The following is a 23,169-nucleotide window of genomic DNA, read 5'->3' on the forward strand; positions in this document are numbered from 1 at the left end:
CTTTTGTTGTCACCTTCCCTCCCCTCAGGCGCACTCCTCACTCAATCAGGTCTCTTTCCCTCTCGCGCACACACTCCCCATCCTCCCCTCTCGCTTTCTTCTGTCTTTCCTCTCTGTGCCCGTTGGGGCGAAATGAAAAGGGGAAAAAAAAAACCTCCTCATAACTTGTGTCACTCTCTCTTTCGGTCCGTCCTTACCCTTCACACGCTTTAATCTTCCTGCCGTGGGCCCTGCTCAAACGCTCACACCCGTCCCTCCTTAGCGAGGAGGTGGATGGAGGGAGCCTCGCCGGCTGTGGGCTGTTTGAATGCCTCGAGATGGTCCACTGAGATGACCAAGAAGGGAGAATAAGACCTAGAAAACACAGGGACGGTGAAAGCCTGGGGAGGAGGGGAGCGGCGGGAGGAAGAAGGATAAAGAGGCTAGAGCAGGGGACTAAAAGGAGAGGACGTTGTCTTTTATCGGTTCCTCAGAGAAGCGGCTGATCTGTCAGATTTATTTAAGGAAGACTGATGGGTGATCTGATAGCAGTGGTTGCTGTGTGTATGGGCTTGTTCACTTTATTTTCGATGCTCAGTCTCTTCACAGAGCAGAATCTGAGTTAAAACTGTTTATTGTGCATTTGTGCATTTGTCTTGTCTGTGGGTTCACTGCTTTACTTTACTGTGTTTTAGGCAACTTGGCCTGGACCTGGTCCCGAGGCGAGAGTTCAGCATGGTGGACCCGGATGAAATCAGCGTCACGGAGCTCTACAGGCTGGTGAGTGGCCTCACACTTCTCTCACGGTGCAGGTGACTAGAGGACACAGCGGCGTCGTCAGAGTTTAACGACCATCTAACGACTCCTCTGTCACCGGCTAATACAGCTCACAGGACAGACGCTAAAGTTTTGAAAGCAGTGCTCGACTGGTAATGTCCTCCCAATGTCAATGGTTATGACTATGGAGTTCACGTTGATGACATAGATGAATGTAGATGGAGGCTGGAATGCTAAAGGTGCATGAACACAGGAAGAAACTAGCATCAATGTGGCCGACAGGAGTCCATATTAATGAAATTCAGGGACTTGTATCGATGACAGACCTAAAAAACATTGGTGACTAAAGCTGAATTAATCTCAACTTTGGTAGGTTGGTGCTTCCCACTGAATTTCATTGGACTATGAGCCTTGGTGGGGGCTGATTAGACTGTGCAAACAAAGTTCCTCAACAGGGGCGTCACTAGGTTTTAAGGACCGGGGAGGCTCAGCCCCCAAATTTTGTGCAGCTAACAAAGACTGAGAATTTATTTATTATTACTTCAATTCAATTCAAATTCAATTTCATTTATAAAGCAAATTTCATGCACAAGGCAGACTCAATGCACTTTACAAGAGGTATACATAGTTACAACACAAACAGTTACATAAAAATCAGTTTGGAATCAATTGAAAGGTATAAGTGCAAGTAAACAATCATATGTGTGCCAAAAAGAGTTTTTAGTCCGTTTTTAAAGATGGCTACTGATGTGGCGTGTCTAACTGTGTCAGGCAAGGTGTTCCATTTTTGTGGGGCATATACACTAAAAGCTGCCTCCCCTTCTTTGGATCTGGTGCGAGGGACGAGTAAATCGCCACTGCCTGTTGACCGAAGTGTTCTTGCTGGGATGTAAGTGATGAGCACATTACTTCAGTCTGTTTTTAAACACATCGCAACAACAAAGTTCCAGCAGTCACTATTAATAACTGATCAACATAGAGGCATGACTTTCGCTCACAATACAAAAATAGTTATATTATTATTAGTAATATTTTGAAGTCGCGCAGATTACATATGTGACTAAAATGGCTGCAATGTCAAGCCCTGAAAAATATTACTTAAGTACTAGAATTAAATTAATATTAACGAGTGGAACAGACTGGATAGGGACGCTGTGAAGGGGCTCGCTCTTCCTTACACTGTGAAGTGAAGGGAAGTGGACAGATTTATGATTATTTATTTAAACTCGTATTCTGGCCGTTTTATATTGAATTTGTCAGCGTTCAAACATTTACCACAAGCAAACGCTGTCCATGACTGTGGCTCCCACCATCAAATTCACCAGGCTGATAGCAGTCAGGGAATATTGTCTTATCTAGTTAAGAAAGCCTAGCTTCGTCCATACACTAGCAACAATTTTATCTTCAGCTTGTTTTATTTTGAGGCATTTGGAGTAGGGGAATATGTAAGAAGGTTACCAAGGTAACCAGAGCCTTGAACCTCCATTGCTACTGAGCGGCAGGGCAGGTGGGCATGGCTTTAGCATTCACAGCACAGGATAAATATAATGTATTGTGAATTTAATACTGTATAGCCTTCGTTTACTTCGCTATTTTATTTTATTTTTAATTGTCAGCCAGAGTAGTTGCAGCAATAGCTATAAAATATGTTTTTCAAGGGGTTGCATAGTGTAAGAGGAACCAGTGAGTAATCTCTGAGATGATGTGAGTATCTGGTTTGATCTCAACACTAGCAGATATGTGACGTTTCAGTCAGAAGAAAAACAAGTCTTGCTACGTCCCCTCCACCATTCGGCGACTATCCCCTTTTCACCTGAGCCATTTTAGCTGTAGACGCACTTGGCTGCAGCTGAAGGAGCAGCCACAGAATTGCACATCAATTGCAGATTCCTCTCTGGCCTCTCCGGCGTGAACAGTGGGGTCGAGTCGACTCTTGACCTCGGTAGCGGCAGTTGGCAAAACAAAAATCTGGTGTTAGCCGCCGACATCAGTTGTGTTTCCTCACATGTAGCGTTGTTGGTGGACCGAGCGAGTTCCCCTCTCCTCCATCTGCCTCCATATTCCTCTCCTTCCTTCCCCTACTGTTCGCTCCCCGCTTCTCCTTCCCGCTTTCTCCGAGCCCCGACCGCTGTTACCGTGGCAACCACTTCTCTGCCCCTGGTACAGTGAGGGGAGCATTGTATCACACACGCACACACACAATGTGTCGGCCTCCCCTTCACAGGGGTAATTGAAGCTCTTAATCCATCTGTTTCTCTTTTTTTTTGTTAGTCAAAACAAAGGCGGGCATAGCGGGAGGAAAGCTTAATGCGCCTCTATTAAGTGACGTTCGAAATGAGCAAATGACTGCAATTTCCCGATACCGGGACAAGATAAAGGGACGGGCATTCGCGTACAAAAACACACAATGCCGCATTCACGCCAAAGACGCGACACACCGTCTCAGCGCGCCCCAAAATGACATCAATACAGATCTTTATGAGAGCAGCTCCTTTGTTGCCGCCTTGCCGCCGTGGTGTGGCTTAATTAAATTGAGATGGGGATTACCTGGATGTGTGTTTCTGTGTGTGTGTGTGTGTGTGCGTGCACGCGTTGAAATGGCAGTGGGATGCTACTGTGGGAAAATGTAGCCTGGCTGCTGCATTTTGTCAGGGTATTATGTGATATCTGTCCGGCGAGAATAAAGAGTATGCTGAGGAGGATAAAGGAATTAACATTAGAATGAATGAGACATTTTCTACAGGCATGTCAAAGACTGTGCGCCGTATGTAATGAGTTCAGTTTTAAAATTAGCACCACTTAGCTTATCAAACCACGATTTGACACGGAACACATGTATGTGGTTTGGCTGTTGTAGCTGATGAGCGTTATCAACCACACCATCGAAACCACATATCTAATATTGTCTAGTTCTATCTTTCGCCTCCCACAAAGTGCAGGTGTGTCATGATATGGACGGAGGAAGTTTGGTCACCAAAAGTATTAATGTCATTCCCTTCATCTGTCATTGGTTTTAACGTTGTGGTTGATCAGCGTAGAGTGAATTTCTCTGTATTTTGTTCCGCTTTCATTCCAAAAGAACTGCTGTTTACCCAACCAAGTTTGTACCAATGCCGGTTACCAGTGCATTCATTCCTCCAGTCAGTCAGTGTGCACTTACTCTAAGTCTAGACCGATCACCGGGCAGCTTACGTCACTCAAAGCTCCTCTTGTTCTGCATGCCTTGGTAGCAGCAGCTAGCAAAACAAAATCTGGTGTCAGCTTTTCTATCGGCCGCTGACACGAATGTGCTAAAAAAAGAAGTTCTAAGAACTACGATTGTTTTCAGTTCCTGCCAACACAGGAAAAAGTGGGGGTACTTGTTGGGAAATATGAAGAAGTAGTTAACGCAGTCTGAAAAGTGCCTATTTGTGACTAGCTGCCATGTGAACTTGCCAAGAACCAGCACAGAAGCCACACATCAGCCTCAGGAGTTTGTCCGGATCAGCAAAACCGAGCTACCACTTTTTGTTTTGTTTAAGTTGTTCAGTTCAATCATGCGCGATAAAGACTAATTAGTCCCACTCCTTTGATGGCTGATTAACTGCTCAGTCACCACTGGTCTACATGTTTTTGTACATTCCTCGTAGTTACATTGTAGATTGTCTGTGGAGACTTCTGCTGGACTCACTTTGACTTGCCTCCTGAAAATAAACACTTGTTGAAGGATTTTTTTTTTTTTTTTTTTTTTTTTATCTGGTAGTAGCTTCAGCAGCTCCTTTATCAAATCCCTAATTGGCTCCCCAGTCTCGGTCTGCTCAGTTGGGATAGCTTTCTGTAGAGCAAAGGCGAGTCGGCTTCAAACTTCACATTTTTTTGCCTCCTCGGAGACCGAGTTCAGAACAAAGCCGGAGCGGAGCGGAGCAGGGTTTACATCCCCCAGCAATGAATTCATTATCGGCGGCAGATCAGAAAACGATGGTGATAGTTAGCTCAGGCACGGCCCTGGACATGCGGCAGTAACATTTCCTCTGTGGCTTCCCTTAAATACATGCTCAAGAGCCTCCATGCGCATCTTTTGCTTCCCTCACAGGTCTTCCTCCCACAGCCTTTAAAAAGGAGTAAAAAAAAAAAAAAAAGAGGCTTCGCCAATGTGAGGGATGGAAATGTGTAGTTTGCGCGGCCTCAGTTTGACCCTCTCTCCTTTTAGAAACTCCTTGTAGCTCGACAGTCACTCCACTCACTGCTCCTCATGCTGTTCACGAAAGATTACCGAGTGAACAATAACAAGACGGCTGGGCAAGCACACACATGGTCACGTTCTCTCTCTCTCTCCCCCTCTCTCTGTTCGGCTATCTCCCGACCTCTCCTCGTTGCCCACAGCCTTACGTGTTGCCACTCGGGCTGCCAGGCTGTCATGTCTATCCTTTTGTGTCTAGTCATGCTGAAGCTGTCATATAACCACATGCTGCTCCCACCGGGAAGCTTAAATGACACGCTGGAAATAACCTCGTAATAAAATCCCACAGCATAAATTAGGCCTTCCTCAGACCTAGTCATTTTGTGTCAGGAGCACAGCCCTGTTGTGTATAGAAATACTGATCTGGTTAAAAAAAAAAACAGTGGGCCTTGCCGTCAGATCTGTATCCAGCTTGTTGTCTTCCGGGATTTGAGACACTGCAGGGCAGGAAAAAACAAAACATCCATCATTTTGGCAGATATTGCAATTACTTATTTGTGGCACGTTTTTTAAGATGATTTAAGACCGTTGCTAACTGCAAATCGACAGTTAAATCTCTTAGGTTAACTTTTTGTTGCCTCATGCTAAGGCATTCTTAGGTGCGTTCAAGTACAGTGGAATATCACTGTGTTGACGGCCTGCCTCTGGACAGTATAATTGTAGTGTGAAGGAATGAGTAGTGTTTTGACAACATGATTAGTATTATTTGTCTTTGGGGTTGAGCCTGGTGACATTATATACATATAAGCAGACTTATTATTGCAGAAATTAAATGTTATTATTCCTGCAACAATTGTCAAACTAGAGTAATGAATTAATTACTTTTCAGTCAATGTCATTTTCTACCTCCAGTCATTCCATTTAGAGCCACTAATAAGTCAAAATCAATCCTCTACCACAACAATCCAGCAGTTGTTTTCTAGGGCAGGATTAATTCTCAGGTTGTGTGATGAACACAACAACCCCCGCCACAGTTTTTGATCATACGGTTAAGTAATTTCTTGCTGCATTAACGCAGAAGGGTACATTTCATCTGCACACGAATATCTTTTAATAGCTTTCTGATTCATTTATTATGGCAGTATCGCTACTTAGCCTTAGAGTTAAGTTTATTGGTTCAATTAAATATATTAAAGAACATATTAAACCCCTCAGTCCCTTGTGGAAAACATCTTGCATTAAAGCTTGCTCCAAAAGCAGCTCTTTAACGTCGTAAATGAGTCGGCAGGTTCTGAGATTTGATTGGATAGTCAATATTTGTTGAAATTAAAAACAATATAGATGTGTTTGTTGTGTTTTGTTGAACATTTTGTTAAATTTTGTTAAATGAGCTGGATGAATAATACCACCATGTCACTACAACTTAGCTTAGCATAGCTTAGCTATTCTGGAAATAGAAAGCCAACAACAACTTAACTTAGGTTAACTTATGTAGCTTAGCTTTTCTGGAAACAGAAAGCCAGAAACAACTTAGCGTAGCTTAGTTTAGCTTAGCTATTCTGGAAATAGAAAGACAACAACAACTTAGCTGAGCTTGGTTTAATTTAGCTATTCTGGAAATAGAAAGCCAATAACGACTTAACTTAGGTTAACTTACGTAGCTTAGCTTTTCTGGAAACAAAGCCAACAACGACTTAACTTAGGTTAACTTACGTAGCTTAACTTTTCTGGAAACAAAGCCAACAACAACAACTTAGCTTAGCTTGGTTTAATTTAGCTATTCTGGAAATAGAAAGCCAACAACGACTTAACTTAGGTTAACTTACGTAGCTTAGCTTTTCTGGAAACAAAGCCAACAACGACTTAACTTAGGTTAACTTACGTAGCTTAGCTTTTCTGGAAACAAAGCCAACAACAACTTAACTTAGCTTAGCTTAGTTTAGCTTAGCTATTCTGGAAACAGAAAGCTAATAAAAACTTAGCTTAGCTTAGCTTAGCTATTCTGGAAACAGAAAGCTGTAACAGATAACCAGCTGGTCTCAGGGTTTGTTGAATTAATTAATAAGTATTAGCTAGTAAGGACCTACCGTATAGCTTTTGCTAGTTGTTATGTTATGCTAAGCTATCGTACCTGGCTGCTGGGTCTAGCTGTGTGTAGCTTTTTTTTCTTTCCTCATCCTTCTCCTGCCCTCCCACTCCCCCTTTTCTATTATTTTATGCGTTACTACTGAGGAAAATTTGGCAGCGCCGGTACCGGCCATCTGGTGTTTTGTGTGTGTGTTTGTGTGTGTTGTATGTTTGGATGTTGACGGCTGATTAGGATGAATCTCCTATAAACAGAGCTGTGCAATGCAGGTTGATCCGGATGATATTTACAATGCTACGCCAGGCTGCCTGAGGTCTTCCTGATCTCTCAGATATAGATCGAATTACTATAGTATGCAACATCACCCAGTGCACTACCAGGCCCAGAGATGTGACATTGTGCAGCATTTTGTGGCTGTTTCTACGCTTGCATTCATATTCAGTGTGAATTGAATTCTTGTTACTCGGATTAAACAACCACTTAAAAGCAGTGGAAGTGAAAGAACACCATTATTTTTTAGTGTCAAGGAAATAATTAGCCTACTTAAAAATAAATGCTTTCTAAATGTGTTGCTTTCATACAAGGTTAAGTTGAGTTTTCTAAGTGAAGGGACAACAATAATAAAAGGCCTTGTTTTTTTTTTTACAGTACAGGAATAAATCAGAAAGGCCTCTTACAGCAATATGAACGTACAATGCCTCATGTGTTTCCTTGGCACCAAGAATGCCTCAAAGAACAGATTCAGTTCAAACTCTCGCATTTTAGCCTCTAGTGCTTTCGGCGGTCTGCGATATTACACGCTATATTAACTTGATCTTTATCAAAAAAAAAAAAAAAAGCCTCTATTTTATCTTCTTCTGCCTTCAAATATATATGCAAATCTGCAGCAAAGCTCCTCCCTACAGTGAGATATCTCAGAGGGACGTTATTATTATTTAATACCGCTGCTCTTAACTGTGATTGACTGGCATTAAAAGAAATGTAACCACATGTTGTTTCCCCCCCCGATTTCGACTACATTTGATGAGCTTTGATCCTGCATTTGGAGATCTTTTTGGATTAGAGCTTGCGATTATGCTTTTTCAAACCCTTCAAATGTGTTTTCACACGTTTTGTGATTTATTACATCTCGATTGATGCACTGCGTAACGCTAACCCCGCTAAGAAAACCAGTGCCAATTTGTTTTCTCCTTTCCCCTGCAGATGGAGCATCGGCATCGCAAGAAGGAGACCCCTGCGCCCGCCAGCACCCACCACTTGTTCGTGCATGTGAAGAGCCTGATGAGTGCCAATCTGGGGGAGGAGCTAGAAGTCTTCTTTCACATTTACGATGGACGGGAGAACCGGCCGCTCAGGTAGATAACCATCGCTTCAACGACTTTCGATTTCTCCTTCCGGCTGCAAGAGTAACTACACAAACACTGTTTAGGCCGATGAACGCCTACATCGCACCAACTTTCCTTGAATGCCTCTATTTTATTTTTCCTGACAAACAGAAATAGTGAATTGCGAGAATCTTTGTTACAGTTGTAACTCCGGTTTCTCCGCCGCACTCCTAGTCGCTTTCTCTCCGTCTCCGTCACTACGGTAGCGCCGGTCTTCAGGTCTGGAAAACCAATCATTGCTGGCTGGTGCAGGACCACAGCAGGAATGTTGCCACACAAAAATCACAGTATCCTGCTAAATACAGGGATTTAGGATTTGGGGATTAAGCTGATTATCTTAATCAGCACTGTGTGAACGCAGTTAAACCGGCTGCAATGTGTAATGGAAGTAATACTATTACCTTTGTCACTGTATACCAAGGTTATATGCCAGATGTTTTGTATATCTCTCAGACATGTTGTGGTTTTTGCGGACATGCGCAGGATTTTTTTTTGCCTCAAGCAACAGTATCTAAAGATAATCGGCCTGTGTGTTGTTTTAACCACCCAAAACATTTACTCCTCAGGGTGCATAATTGACAGACTTGCAAATGAGGTGGACTGAACGATCGCTTGAGCTGCGTCCTTTACTGCTGTCAGGAAGCCTTCTCTAATTATATTCATGAAGATTTATTAAGCGGAGCAGGTTGTTAAAGTGTACTTGGACACGTAAAAGCGGGCACGGCCGTGTTATTTTCTCATGTCAAAGAAAAAAAAAGAAAAAAAAAGTCTGTGTCGTCCACATGAAAGAGCCTGTCACCCTCCCGAGTCTGCAGACGATGCGTGCTCACGCACCGCATGCTCCCGATGGGGTGTCGCCCGAATAGCAGACTGTGTTTAAACTCCCTGGTTTTTATAGTTCAAAGTGAAGAAATTCCATTTCATGTCACAAACAACTGGAGTGCGTCAGGCGAAGGAAACCGAGTGGGCTGAAAAAAAAATGAGCGCGCCGTCGTTGAAGCTTCTTTTGATAAGTCATGCTTGTGTGACGAGGCTCGCCGGCCCGCGGGGTAGCATCAGAGGAGTCAGGGATGCGGTGATGGGACTCATTGCTTTAATGCTCTGTGCAGCGTACAGTGACTCGACTTCTGTTTCGACCGAGTCCATTATTCGCCGGCATTAGGTGCACGCCTCTTCAAACCCTGCATGGAGAGTAGTCGCGGTTTCCACCGACACCATGTGAACAAGAGCGCAGCAGAAATGAGGTTCTATTTTTACAACTACTGTGTCATTCTGTTTTTGTTTTCATGATGTGGTTAATCTGAGGGGAAGATGAGTTTCAGAACAAATAGCGTCTGCATGTGTGCGTGTGAGCCACAACTAGAGACACACACTTTTAGATCGAGAGGTATATTCACATCATATTAAATTAGTTTTTTCTGTCTTCTTTTGACTAATCGCAACATGAAGAGCTCTTTCTTTCTGATTTCTTCCATTACCGTTAAAGTCTGTCCACCTTCTCCTCTTGTACAGCTCTTCTTTTTCTCCATCTTTTCTCTGTTTTGATAAGAGTTATTAGACGCTTTATTGTCTTTTTTTGTCATGCATTTGAAATTTGCTGAAGCCTGCTTCAACTATCCTAAAGCATAAGACGGCATCAGCAGCTCCAAAATCACTGAATGCAGGTAGTAGTGAAAACAAACAAGAGACACAAATCTTATCTTGGCGCCTAAATCGACTACTTCCACATTTTCGGTTTAGCAGTCAAAGGTTTTAACAGTCGTCTCTTCATCTTCTCGCATTCTGCACGTGAGCGCGGATTTGCATCAGTTGTCTTTTTGGGGAGAATCTCGCAATGGCAGCTCGCCAGCGTTGTCTGTCGCTGTCTGGTCACACGCATAAACAGAGACGCACACACTTAACACGATCTGCCTGGCAGAGAGCCATTTTCACTCTGTGTGTGTGTGTGTGGGGGACCAGATGGGGGTCTGACCCGTCGTCTCAGTGCCATGCCAACACCAGCAGCCCCCTGCTCGCCACGGCAGCTTCTTTGTGTTCAATACAGACTCCTCGTCAGGCTCGCGAGCAGACACGGGGGTGTGGACGCTGTTCGCGGCTAAAACAACTTTTTACATTTTTCGCCGCTCCAAAGTTGGCATTTGCTCACTATTTACAAGGACGCTACGGTTGACTGGACTTGTGAAGGTGTTTTTATGCATGCGGGTGTTTAGTTTCTACTTCCTGCTGACGTGAAGTGCGCCTCTGACAGAAGGATGGATGCAGCCTGCCCTTTTGTGTCTCTGTTTCGTTACCCGTCTGCTTCGCTGTCTATCCTGTGTTCTCTCCTCTGCTGCTCCGTCTTTACACGTGGCCTCTAGGGGTAGATTTTTTTTTCTTCTTTCTCTTGGCTGGAGGGGAGTTGGCAGAGGTAGTTAATTTACACCGTATTGCACACGTCAGTTGCTCACTCCGCCGCCCCAACCCTCTCTCGCCTCCCACCCCCATCGGGTGAGAGCGCGGTTCCTAATGCAATCATCGATATCAGGAGAGGGAATAGCGAGCCGCGCAAGGGCCCATAGGGGAGGGAAATCGGCCATTCATGTTATGTTAATGCGAAGCGGTGATAGAGGGAGATAAGGTCCCGCTGGGGGATTTCGGCCCTCTTTGCCGGGGTGATCAACACTCTGCAGCAGTTAGACGGGAGACTCGGTGGCAGGGGAGGGCGCTCTGAAGGAGGAGAGACTTGTGTGTGTGTTTGCAGGAGTGGCTGTTAATTGGCAGTTGGGGCTTAAACAATAAAGCGCTAATTAGGGTCCGGGAGAGCGTGTGCAAAGTCTCATGTCTAATGCATAGGTATCCGTCTCCATATGGCCGGATAAATGGCCTGGAAAGTTACAGGGAGCGGCTAATGAGGAACAACCTCTTCTAAATCAAGTTGGCTTTCAACTGGTTCATTCCAATACGGCTGATGGGAAGAAACTTTTACTGAAGGAATACATGAAAAATCACTTGTATAATTAATAATCAGGAGAATAATTAATTCAAACGTGCGCGCCCACTGGCCTACATATACAAAACACTGAATCGGTCTATTTATATCGCTGTAAAGAGCTGACAACCTTTTGAGTTTTTGAGTATTAAGAGCTTTTAATAGCTTAGGCCGTTCTAAACGCACCCTAATCCGCTGTAGCTGAATGCAGCATGAAGTCAAGTTATAGGGGATCTGTTGGGGTGTATTCTGCTCTCGGTGTAACTGGGCATACTGTAGCTCGCTCGGCTAGCCGTGCCAGCGACTTGGCTCATTGTCAGGCGCTGGTGCATTACAAGGTTTTCTCTCTGCTTATCGGTGGACTGTGAAAGTCACCTAACTGGATTAGCCCTCAGCTCGCCAGCCAGGATGAGAGGGGGGCCCAGCAGGATGCCTCCGCTGCCTTTTCTCTCATAATGTGCGCGAGATACAGAGAGAGGGAGAGAGAGAGAGGGAGGGAGGGAGGACGGAGTACAAAGAGGAAGAGAAGGCGGTCAGCGTCCGACCTTTCTGTTTTTGCGCGACATTCACTTCAAAAGTAGGCGGTGGGCATTTGAAGCCGGAGTTGTTATTTCAAGACGGCTCATTCTGCTTTATGAAGCGGCCCTTGATTGTCGTGGTTCCATTGTGTTCTGTATGAATGTGGAGACCAACTAATGTACGGTTCAGTGTTCAGTGTGAGGTCGGGCCAAAAGCCAGGCAATTTACTTTAGTAGCTCTCTGTAGCTGTCAATTATGCAACGGTCAATGCATTGTTGGTCTGCGTATTTGACCTTTACTTTGTTAATTAGATAGATTACCGTGACATTTTGTACCATTTTATCAAAAGCTAAACTCACCAGTTGTTTAGAACTGAAGAAGCTATTTGGATGAGCGGCAAAACGCCTGCAATGAAACTCAAAAAGTCCAGACAAACCAAAGACCAGCTTTAGTAAAGTCCTTTTTCAATTTTATGTTGTGACTTTCAGAGATATTCTCAAGCACTTTGAAAGCAACAGTTAATGGACGGTTAGTAGGTCAGTAATGCCACCAAATTCTACTAAAGACTGGTCACTTAATTTTTGTCAGAGGTTAAAACATACAGACCCGTCCTCCAGTGCTACATGCAGCGAAAAACTTTCACTTGTAATATGACTTTTATACATGTGATATGATCTTTTAACGTAGTTATGGTCATCACCGTTACATGGCCTTATGGACTTCCTGTATACTCTCATCAGCCTTAGCCGTACTTTGGGTTCAGTGCTCATAATGTATTTTTAGTTTGATAAAACACGCTGGCATTGCCACTGAGAACGTGTCAGCAGTCCTGTATTAGCATTTAGCTTCAAATGCTAGCATGCTGAAGTGCAGCCTCACAGAGCTGCTAGCATAGCTGTAGCAATGTGTAACCTTAAGAAATTATGCCAACGTGGCGCCAAAAACTGTAGTTTCTGGAATCGTCAGTCGGGGGTGGCTTCAAAACCCCCACAGGAGTTAAATGCCTTTATCGTCACAACAGGCTGTACAGTTGTCATGAGTGAGGAAATTAGCTAAACTGTCTATTTTTTTAATCAGTTCAAGAGCAAAACCAAGATGGTAACGTCCAGCGCCGCCACACTGAGCTTCAGAACAAAAAACAATGCAACGGGAAACCAACCTGAACCATGACCATTCATTTTGTGTGTGTTTTATATCACGTATTCCTCATTACAGTACAGGCTGACATTCACCTTTTGACATTCACTGAGTTCAGTTGACTTTCTGAGTTCACTTTTTCATTTCCTGACCTCGCTCTGTGGAGCCCTGTCAAAAGCAGACCATTTACAACCAGACTGGCAGTTATGAGATTTAGTTTGTACGTTTTTCGCTTGTAACCCATCACCGTCTTCTGATAACAGTTCAGTATCTGGACTAAAAAAAATGTCAAGAGAGGATCCACAGTAGTCAGCGAAGCACTGAATATTTTATTTAGCCATGTGAAGGAGCCACGTGCGATTGTTGTCAGATATCTCACAGACGCGCGCGGAGGGAATTTGGTTTGGTAAATCAAGCTCTGTATATATTTTTCTCTCCGTCTGTCCCTCTTGTCTCCCCTCCCTCTCTGCCTGTCCTTCTCCTGCCTCATATTCCGTTTCAAGGGTTTAGACAGGCCTTCGTGTTGAAGTTTGAATTCTGAAGTGATTTCTCCAGTGCCCGCTGTTCGCCGCTCGACATTTCTGACGCCGTCTCTAATCTTTATTCTGTTCCTGTTAGCAGTGACTGGGATGCACTTGTTTGCTATGAAGCTGAGCCATCACTCCTGACCTCATTCATCTCCATGTGTGTTCCCTGTCTCTGTCTGCCCCTCTCCTACAGTGAAAGGTTCTTTGTCAGGCTGAATAAGAGCGGGTTGCCCAAGTCGCCAGAGAAGACAGAAAGACAATGCACGCTGTTTGTGGTGAGTAGCGAACACCACTTTGTGTTTAAAGAGAGCTACTGCGAGCAGTTTAAAGCCCTGTACAGCTGATTTAACTCATGCTCCATTGTGCTGAAAACCAAAAGCCGTGTCGGTGCTCGTTTGCTGTGATCAAATGCTAAAAGTACGTTTTCCCTGTGTTGTTTGTCAGGATTTGGGAAGCAGTGATCTGCGGAAAGACGTCTACATCGTTGTGCACATCATAAGAATAGGTGAGAGCAGTGTTTCTTATTTATTCTCCAGGGCGTTACGTGCTCTTTTAAATCTCTTGGGCTTTCATTATAGCACTGCTGGATGCCTGTTTGTGTGTGTGCAGGGAGGATGGGAGCGGGAGAGAAGAAGAATCTGTGCAGCGTACAGTACAGGCGGCCGTTCGGCTGCGCTGTCGTCAGCATTGCTGATCTCCTCACTGCTGACTCCAAGGATGACCACCTGCTCAAGGTTTATGCGTAAGTCACTGTAAACCACCATTATTTCAGTCCAGGGGCATAATTTACTTTCTTGTCACATCTACGGTCACATATAAAGCCCTAGAGCTGGTTGGTTATGCTAAGCTAACACAATGCTAATGGCAAACCATTTTTAAGGTTGTTAAAACTCCCTAAAAATTATGTTTTTGGACTAAATGGAAACCAGCAATCAATATATTTTGCAAAAATATATGCATCAGTCCTCTGCATTAACCCAATTCTAGATTTCCCATTTATACAAATTTGATTTAGTGTAATTTTAGTAGCTGGAACTCGGTAATTTCCAAAAAAACCCCTGCAAAAAACGCACCTTTCCCGTTGTGCATCAGAGGCTTGGTGTTTTATTCAGTGCCAGAGGAAAGCTGAAAGTATTCTGTGGTCCAACATGGTGCACATGATGCCCCGAGGGTTCACACAGTACTTTGACCTAAATTATAGCTGCACCAGACTGACTGGCCAAATAGACTTCGCTCACAAAAAAATAGAAAAACACATCCACTGCCTTTATACCTGAAGCACTAATAAAGAGGTTTTAGTTGGATTAGCATTAGAGTACTGTGCTGAATTAGGTCTAGATGAGACGTCATGGTAAATGAGGCTTAGTTTGTGGCTGACATGACCTAAGTAAAAATAATAATAATGGGTTTGATTCTGATCGGGGCCAGTCCAAAAATCCTGAATCATGCATGCGCTGCATTCATTTCAAGAAAAACATTAGTGAGAGTGCAGCCAAAGTTGTTTTTGTTGAGATCTAGGGACTGGCGGCGAAAGGTCAGTGATTATGCCGTGAGGGTTTTCTCAGCTTGTATTTGAAAACCGCGCATTTGGAACAGAACGCCTGTGTTAGAAAGTGCAGACATGGTGTTGCAAGGAAATTGCAAGGCGTGGAGGGTGCAATGCAAAAATAAAAAATAAGAGAAATGTAGGGTTCAGGGCCTATTCTCTGTAAGAGTTTTCTTAGGGAGGTCCTGGTGTTGCTTCTTTTCACAAGTGCAGCTCAGATTGTCTCCATTGGGTCACAGGAGCTCAGTGCTCTGGTTAGCTTTGCAGACATACACGGCATCTTTTCTAGAAGTGTAAAGTGTTGGAAAGCAGTGGGGAACATATATTCGCACCCAGATATTCCTACATCAAGCTTCTGCTTGTTGTGAGGCTGTGGCATCAATAGGCATGGCCTGGGATAGGTGTCCGCAATCTGCCACTGCACTGGGAACACTTCTGTGAGCCAAACAACCTCCTTCTTTTCACTTTTAGCATCCTACCAGTGCTAGTAGCCGCTGGTATGTCCCCAAATATCTTTTTATGATTGTGTCCTTGTGAGTCAGCGTGACACAAAGCTGCCAGATTGTCCTTGTAAATCTGCTACATGTACGGCCGATTTGAGAGTTATTCCTTTTATTTTTTTCGTCCAAGGTGTAACACTGAGAGCGAATGGTATCAAATCCATGAGAACATCATCAAAAAGGCCAGTTCCAGGTACAACCTGTCCGGATCCAACACAGGTAAGAACCGACATATGTTTTAATCGCTGGACACTCATTCAACTTGTCCTTCCTTAATTTCACTCATTCATGTTTCAGTTGCATAGTTGTAATGTGATTGTCTGGGGGAATTCTGCTCCGTCTCTTTCACAACGCCGCCCTCACAACGCGCTCTCACAACAAAGTTGGCAGCCCGGTTGCATCACCTCTGCCTAACCACGCGATAGTCAGCTTCCGGTCAGCCCGAGCGGCATGTATGTGGAAGCGAAGTTCCTCTTCGGTGAAGCCAATCAGTGCTCGCATGCCCGTCTCTGCAGGAAACCTTGAGTTGCATATGCATTCAGATGGCTCGTATAAATAGCTTCACCCGCATCATTCTGAAGAGTGGAATCAGCAGTTTCCCATGGCAACGCGTCGGTGGAGAAGCAGAACACTGAGGCCTTCGGACGTCAGCGAGACACCATGTGACACGCGGAGCTTTGTTCTGCAAGGAGATCCGTATTTCAGCGGCGGCGCACGCAATAATATAGACCCAGCTGTCGGAGCGACGCCGACGTTTCTCTGAGCAAAATGGGGATTTTATTTTACATCTTCAAAATACAGCTTGTAAATCGTGAGGAACGAGAACATAATCATGAATTAAACAGCGTTGGCTAGTTTGCAGCTGCAAAACTGTGCAGATGCACAAACACACTAGGCAATCAGGAAGAACTCATCAGAGGTTTGTCTTAAAGTGATTTACATAAATGTGTTATTTTTCGAGCCACCGAGTTCCTTACCTTCTTATAATCCTGTTTAATGTTCTCTGAGAAAGACGCGCAAGATTGCGAGGACGCCAAGAATCAACAAGGCCCATCAGATGAGTCGGGGCCTCTTTCCACCTGCCCTCAGAAGGCCAGGAATTACTCGAGGAGGAATCGCACGACTCAAATAATCGTGAACAATCTCGGCCCGGGCGTGAAGGGATGCAGTTATTAAACCGGGTGACAAAGCCGTTTGACTCACTCTGTTATCTGAGCCGGGTCTCAGCTGCAAACCTGAAGCATCTAGAGAGAATCTTAAATGGCCGATACGGCCCATTGCGTTGCTGAATGATACGTTCGACAAAAGTTGAATTAATTTCTGATAAAACATGAAGCACTAACCACCTACTTACTTTCTTAAAACGTCTTACTCAGCCTTACTTGCTACTTACTCCTGCTTCTGCTTCCCGGCCGTGTTATCTTAGATAAAGCACAGGTACTATCAGATGTAATTACAGGTGCCCATCCAGATAACGCTCCGCTCTGTTGCCGTTCAGCTTCCCGAAACATTCTGCAACGCGATGACCTTGCAGATACGGCGCGACTACGTCTCTGTAATCGCAAGCCGTTATTTACACTCATCGGTTAAAGCTGAATCACTGACAAAAGAGGCAGCGTGTCGCCTCAGCTCGCAGCGTCTTCTCGGGGCTTTCATCTCGGCGGCATTATGCAAACTGCCCCGGCGCGCGCATAATCAACAAATGTAAGTGAATTTACTTTAAAGCGTTTTACTCCCGTCTCCGGCTGCGGTTTATTCGCAAAAAACGCTTGGATGCCGCGTCGCTGTCAGCTGAAGACATTGATCCTGATTTGCTTTTCTCTTTCAAAGTGCTTTGATAGGAGGGCTGCGGGTCTTTTTTTTTTTTTTTTTGTCACAATATGCTTGCATAATTTGAGTGAATTTGCACCGAAATTACATTAACACCACTTAACTGAGTTTGACATTGATCTTGCAAAATGAAAGGGGGGAAAAAAGCTTTAATTACAGAGTAGAGGTAATAATTTCAATATTTGAGATAATGAGCTCAGGATATTAGGATTCACTTACATATTATGAACACAGTTTATCAGCATAAACCAAAAGAATTTTTGTAGCAATTTCGCTTTCCACGGATTTTGCTCCTATTGGCTCCTTTTAACTTCTCTCACACACTCATTCTAATAGCTCTGGTATTAGACTTTTTAATAGTTCCCACCAATTTTTTACTAGTTCCCTTCTCATTCTACATTTCAAACTGCTGCAAAACATTATCTTAAAAGCAGGCAACGTCTGAAAAGTCAATTGCTCCCAGAAGACGGTTACCCTGCCGCGGAGCAGCCTTTGCGCGGTGGGTGAAACCCGAGTTGTGTGGCGAGCCGCGACAACAGATGCGGAAACCGATGGGAATGTTTAATCTTTTCCACGCAGATCAGATCAGCGCCTCCTTTCCCCCGGTTCGCCCCTGTAAAGACGTCCACGCGGGAGTTACGGAGCAGCTCTCAGGATTTAAAGACCTCGATTTTTCACACTTAGCGTCGGGAAAGGGCAATTAAAATCCGTGCGGCGGCGGCGCGAGACGATGTGTGTGTGTTCGCGCGTTTAAATATATTAAAGATGCGCGTGGCACCTTCAACTGCGTGCCAGTCTGGAGTTGTCGCGCTGTGCGGTTGGTTCCCCTTTTAAAACGGACCTGGCAGCCACCCAGACGTCTCTTATTAGCAGCCAATTAGCAGGGGAGTGATGAATGCAGTGGCCTTAAAATATAAAGAACGCCAGGGAGTTTGTCCGCAGCACAGAGGAAGGGAGACAGTCTGCCGCACATGCAGGGAGAGTTATTTTGTTCTAATGTGACATAATGACTGCCTCGTTTCTCCTACCGGTGTGTTTCAGGGTCACCGGTGCTTTTTGGGTGATTCGAAAGACGAGAGAAGGTGTCGATGAGAGGAGATTTTGTTTGCGCGTACTCACTGAACCATTACAAAAAAAACAAAAAAAAAAGAGGCATTTCATAAGAATCTGACTGTGCGTGAGTCAGGTCAGGTGGATAATTCAGCTCCCACCTCCACATGCGAGCGTGGGCAGCGGCGGGAGAGACTCGCGACAACGCCGACGTTTTGTTTTTCGAGCTCTTCTTTCTCCGAGTTTGTGAAGAGGCAGGCCGGGTGGGCCGGGGACGGAGGGGGGGCGGCAGAGGTCGAGGGTTGTTTTTGTCAGCACCGGCTACATCCACCAGGCGGAATAGTAATGAAGCTGGTTTGCCTAATTGTTGCCCCTGAAATAGCTTTTAGAGGCTGTGAATGTGTGTGTGTGTGTGTGAATGCCAAAGGCTGGATCCGCATTAAGGGGCTAGCAGATTAGGCTTGGGTAGGAAAAAAAAATAAAAAATAAATCTCCCCTGAACTTAATGGGACTCTCCTTTCAATTTCCATTCCAAGCCTTTGTGTCACAATGAACACACTGTTGTTAGTTTTGAGTTATATGGACTAGAAGACAGATTAGCTCTTTGTGTATGTGGGGTTTTGTTTCCTTTTTTTTTGATGAAAGGTTACCGCTTTACTTGCAGATCAGTGGCCTACAAAACCATTGGTTTGACAAGTGGTCAAAACGAAGTTAAGGTTGAGTTTGTTTTTAGCCTGTAAGCAAGTGATGTATTGCGCTATGTAAATGTAAGAATGTAAGAGTCGACTTTAATGAGAAGCATGCTGTGCTTGTGGCAACGGCGCGAACAAAACCAAAGCTGAACCACAGTACCTGCACTTGGGCAGATACTGCGCATTATAGCTTCGTATATAGTATCCGTATTAGTCATCGCTCATCGGTAGCAGGAGCTGTTATGACCCTTTCACCTCACCACAACACCTCCTTGACTATCATGTGATTGGGCGTGGTGTCACCCAGATCTACTCACAACCCAACCGACTGATTTAGAGATACGATTAAGAGACACCATTTGACAAATTTGAATTTCATATTTTAGAGAATGTCCTTAGCTAATATTTATCCCACTTTAATTTTCCTCCACAAATTAAAAGAGAGCCGATTCAGTATAGCTAAATATTAAGTGCAAAAATTGAGCGAATAGCTAAACATTGAGTGCAAAATGATAATAATAATGTATATTTATGAATGGCACTAGGCTATTAGGACTTTAATATAGAACAGGTGCGTGTTCCCTACTTAATCTCTCCATCCGTTAGAAGATCCGTGGTCTGAAAAACGTTGAAGACCCCTGATGTAGGCTATTACTCTAACCACCCACGACCACTCCGCAATAATGCAGAATGTTAATTTTTATGGCCCTGCCTTCTCAATCCGTGGATTCACTGCAGCCCAGGCGTCGCCGCTAAAGACCTGACGCGATTTAATCAAATTTTATGTATGTGACACCACCTTCCAGAAGTCCGAGCCCTAGAGCAAGCGCTAGTGTGACAACGGCGGCAAGAAAAGAGTCCTTTTTATGAGGAAGAAGCCTCGAGCTGCTCACATGGGCGGACCCATCTCCTTGAGGCCGGCCGGTTAGAGAGGCAGGGGAAAAAAGAGGGAAGTAGTGCAGAAAAAAAAGGGAAGAGAGGACAGAATAATAAGCAGTAAATATTGGAGACACTTGGAGAAATCAGATAGCACATGTAGCATGTATACAAGATACTTACGAGATACTTGATGGTGCATGATACACAGGACACAGATATAATGGATAGCCTGCATTCAAGTTGTTCTGAATGGATAATTGTTTGCAAAAGCAGGATTCAGCTAGCATGACAGCTAGCTTGTAAGGCTAACCCAAGCTGCTAATTAAACAACATGTGTTTTTTGACTTAAATAAGCTATAATTTCATATGTCACTTATGATTAACCAAATAGTACAAGAAGGATAGATATTGTGTTGTCCCGTTGTGTGCAGTTAACATAAAGACAAGCTGTCCGTCTGTTTTAATGTCATCCTGATGACTTGGCACCCCAGGTTTTCTTCATCTCCGACCATACGTTTGTGCCCCTCGTCTCTGTACAGCAGCGTGATTTAACGCACCGCTATCAGGTCTGCAAGCAAGTCACGCCTCATTGTTGACTTTCAGCGGCTAATGAACCGTTTCACCCCCGCCGCCCGGCCTCCCTGGAAACATCCGCAACAACGATAACTGTTATCATCAACTTGTCTCGTATGCCTTCCCCTCGTGTTCGCCTATTTTCGTATCTGCCTCTCCTCGCGACGGACGAGGCCGCGCGCGGACGCAGACATCAAGGAGGTGCAATTTGAGCTCCGAGTACAAGCCGGCGCTTTAATTTAGCTCCGCTGACATTTAGAGCCGTTGCATGAGGATATTGATTTGACGCGACAGCCTTCGTGTAGGATTTCCTCTTAATAAAAAAACCACGGCGAGGGATGATACACAGGCTGTTTGCATTTATTTATTTATTTTTCCGCTTACGTCTACGTGCTGCTTACTTTCCATACACGCCGGTATAACTGTATTTGTCAGGTTTTCAGCTCCGTGTGGCCGTAATAAAACTTGAGCTGCGCCCTTATGAATACTTATTTTGTCTGAGCTCGCCAATACGAGATTGTTTCTCCCGTTGGCAACGGGGGTTGCGATATATTTTGAGCTTTTTATTGAGTGGCTTTGGTGAGGGATAAAGGAGGAAAAAAATCAAGGCCGCAGTGCGGCCGCGTATGAGTATGATATTCCAGGTTCTGAACGCTGTCATTATCCCATTCCCAGGCTTGGCAGTGGCCCTCCAGCTCCTCCACGGGGACATAGAGCAGCTGAGGCGGGAGTACATGGTCCTCTTCACGCGCGGCGTGTCCATCACCAGGAAGCTGGGCTTCTCTGACGTCATCATGCCAGGTACGATCGCCTTCGCCGTGGATGTTTGCGGCCTCCTTCGTGTTTCTGATGGCGGGTTAGCATGTTGCTCTTGAGCATCACTTGCGTCAATTAAGAAATTAGCTTCTACAAGACTATTTAGGTTAATTTAATTACGTGAATGTTTGCGCGCAAGATCAACCACATAATGAGCTTGTTTTATGGCTCACAGCTGCATTAATTTTAATAACTGTCCTGCTGATAAACAAACGTTTTTTTTTTTTTTTTTTTCCCATTTTTGCTATATCTTATCGCAATTATCCACCTGGTTAATCCTCCTTCCCTCCACCCATTCATTTCTTTTCCTGAACTATTTCCCACGTTGAGGTTTCCAAGGTTTGTACAGACACACAGTCACGTTGACACCTGTGGCCAGTATTTAAATTCTTTGCCCTGTTTGAACTTGGCCCGCCACCGAGAAGTCTGGCAGAAGGAACGGACGCAGCTGGCCCGTCCCAGCGAGGACCCTCGTGTTGTGAGGCCGCGCTGCTAATAACTGCGCTGACGCTCCCCGTCCCTTCGCCTTATTTATTCCACGTAAACGCCCGCTGCCGCCGGTGAAAACCTGTCATTTTTCTTTCCTTTTTTTTTTTTTATCTATCAGATGGAGTCCCCCGCCACGCACCGGCCAGGCAGCAGGTGTGATCAGGCGATCATAAAGTGGGCATTTAGGGTGTCATTTCAATCAGGAACCAAAACGGGATGTATTACATGACATATAAGCCGACATCGTCTGAGGCAGCACGCTTAATGCTGTCTTTTCTGGTCTATTTTATCACGTATGTCTCCTCTTGCCTCGTAACACCTCACAGTCCCACCTATTACTCAAGTCGGGTGATGTTTGAATATTACCTAAGGGTGCCCGCTGACAGATGAAATATTGCATTCAGGTCGATAGACATCGCTCAGATAGCTTCTTCTCTAAATGACACTACCCCCTGAAGAGACCCTCGGGCTTCACGGGCCTCGTTGCCTTGGTAACAAATGCACAACCACTTGACAGTAAGATGGAACGAGGGACCGCAAATGTACTTGTTTATATTTACATGCGCGAGAGGGAAGAGCAGTGAACGAGCGGCGCTGTCTGAGTTAGCTTTCTTTTATGACATTTGGACACCGGGGGGACTATTTTTTGAGCTGATCTCTCAAATAAGTGAGGTATGCTGTCTGGTCACACAGATAAAGAGGAACCACAGACTGTAGTCCCCCCCCCTCCGTCCCTCCAGCGCCTCACTAACACAGATTTATGTTCGCCCGTCTCTTTCTTTGTCTTTGTCTGGCTACAAACCCTTAACGCTGAGTGCTCTCGCCCTCTCTGCTCCTGTGCGTCTGCCCTTGGGCACAGGAAACCGACTCTCCCTCATTTTCTCTTTTTCTGGATTTCTGTCTGACCGTATTTTTTTTTTTTTTCTTATTTTCTCTCGCGCACACTTTTTCCAGTTGCATTTCCCCTTTTTCCCATTCGCTCAAAATAAAAAAAACAAAAACAAAACGTCAGCTTTTTCACCTCGCGTCTGAAGTGCACAGTACGGCTTCACGTGGAATGCCTCTCATTGCCACGGTTACTGTCGTTAAGAGCGGCAAAATCAATGCTGACCCTAGTGATAGAGATATGATGAGGACAAGTGCTCGCTGAGGTTACACGTCCAACCAGTCTTGCAGTGTCAGACCACAGTGTGGCTACACGAGGCAAACGAGCCTTTCCTCTTTATCCTCTACCCAGCATGCTTTGCACCGTTTTCA

The 23,169-nt window shown here is 44.7% G+C and overlaps 1 protein-coding gene across 5 annotated transcripts in view; it reads left to right on the top strand.

Moving 5' to 3' along the window:
- Window positions 1-23,169, top strand: part of dock4b (dedicator of cytokinesis 4b) — a 117,026-nt gene that overhangs the window by 38,384 nt on the left and 55,473 nt on the right. For all 5 annotated transcript variants that reach the window (XM_047575007.1, XM_047575008.1, XM_047575010.1 and 2 more), the window contains exons 7-13: window positions 675-759; window positions 8,205-8,356; window positions 13,731-13,812; window positions 13,982-14,042; window positions 14,147-14,279; window positions 15,714-15,802; window positions 21,283-21,408. In XM_047575007.1, the coding sequence (XP_047430963.1) occupies window positions 675-759; window positions 8,205-8,356; window positions 13,731-13,812; window positions 13,982-14,042; window positions 14,147-14,279; window positions 15,714-15,802; window positions 21,283-21,408 (728 nt within the window). The remainder of the gene's footprint in view (window positions 1-674; window positions 760-8,204; window positions 8,357-13,730; window positions 13,813-13,981; window positions 14,043-14,146; window positions 14,280-15,713; window positions 15,803-21,282; window positions 21,409-23,169) is intronic.

The sequence above is a fragment of the Mugil cephalus genome, chromosome 22 (genome assembly GCF_022458985.1).
Source record: "Mugil cephalus isolate CIBA_MC_2020 chromosome 22, CIBA_Mcephalus_1.1, whole genome shotgun sequence".
NCBI lineage: Eukaryota > Metazoa > Chordata > Actinopteri > Mugiliformes > Mugilidae > Mugil > Mugil cephalus.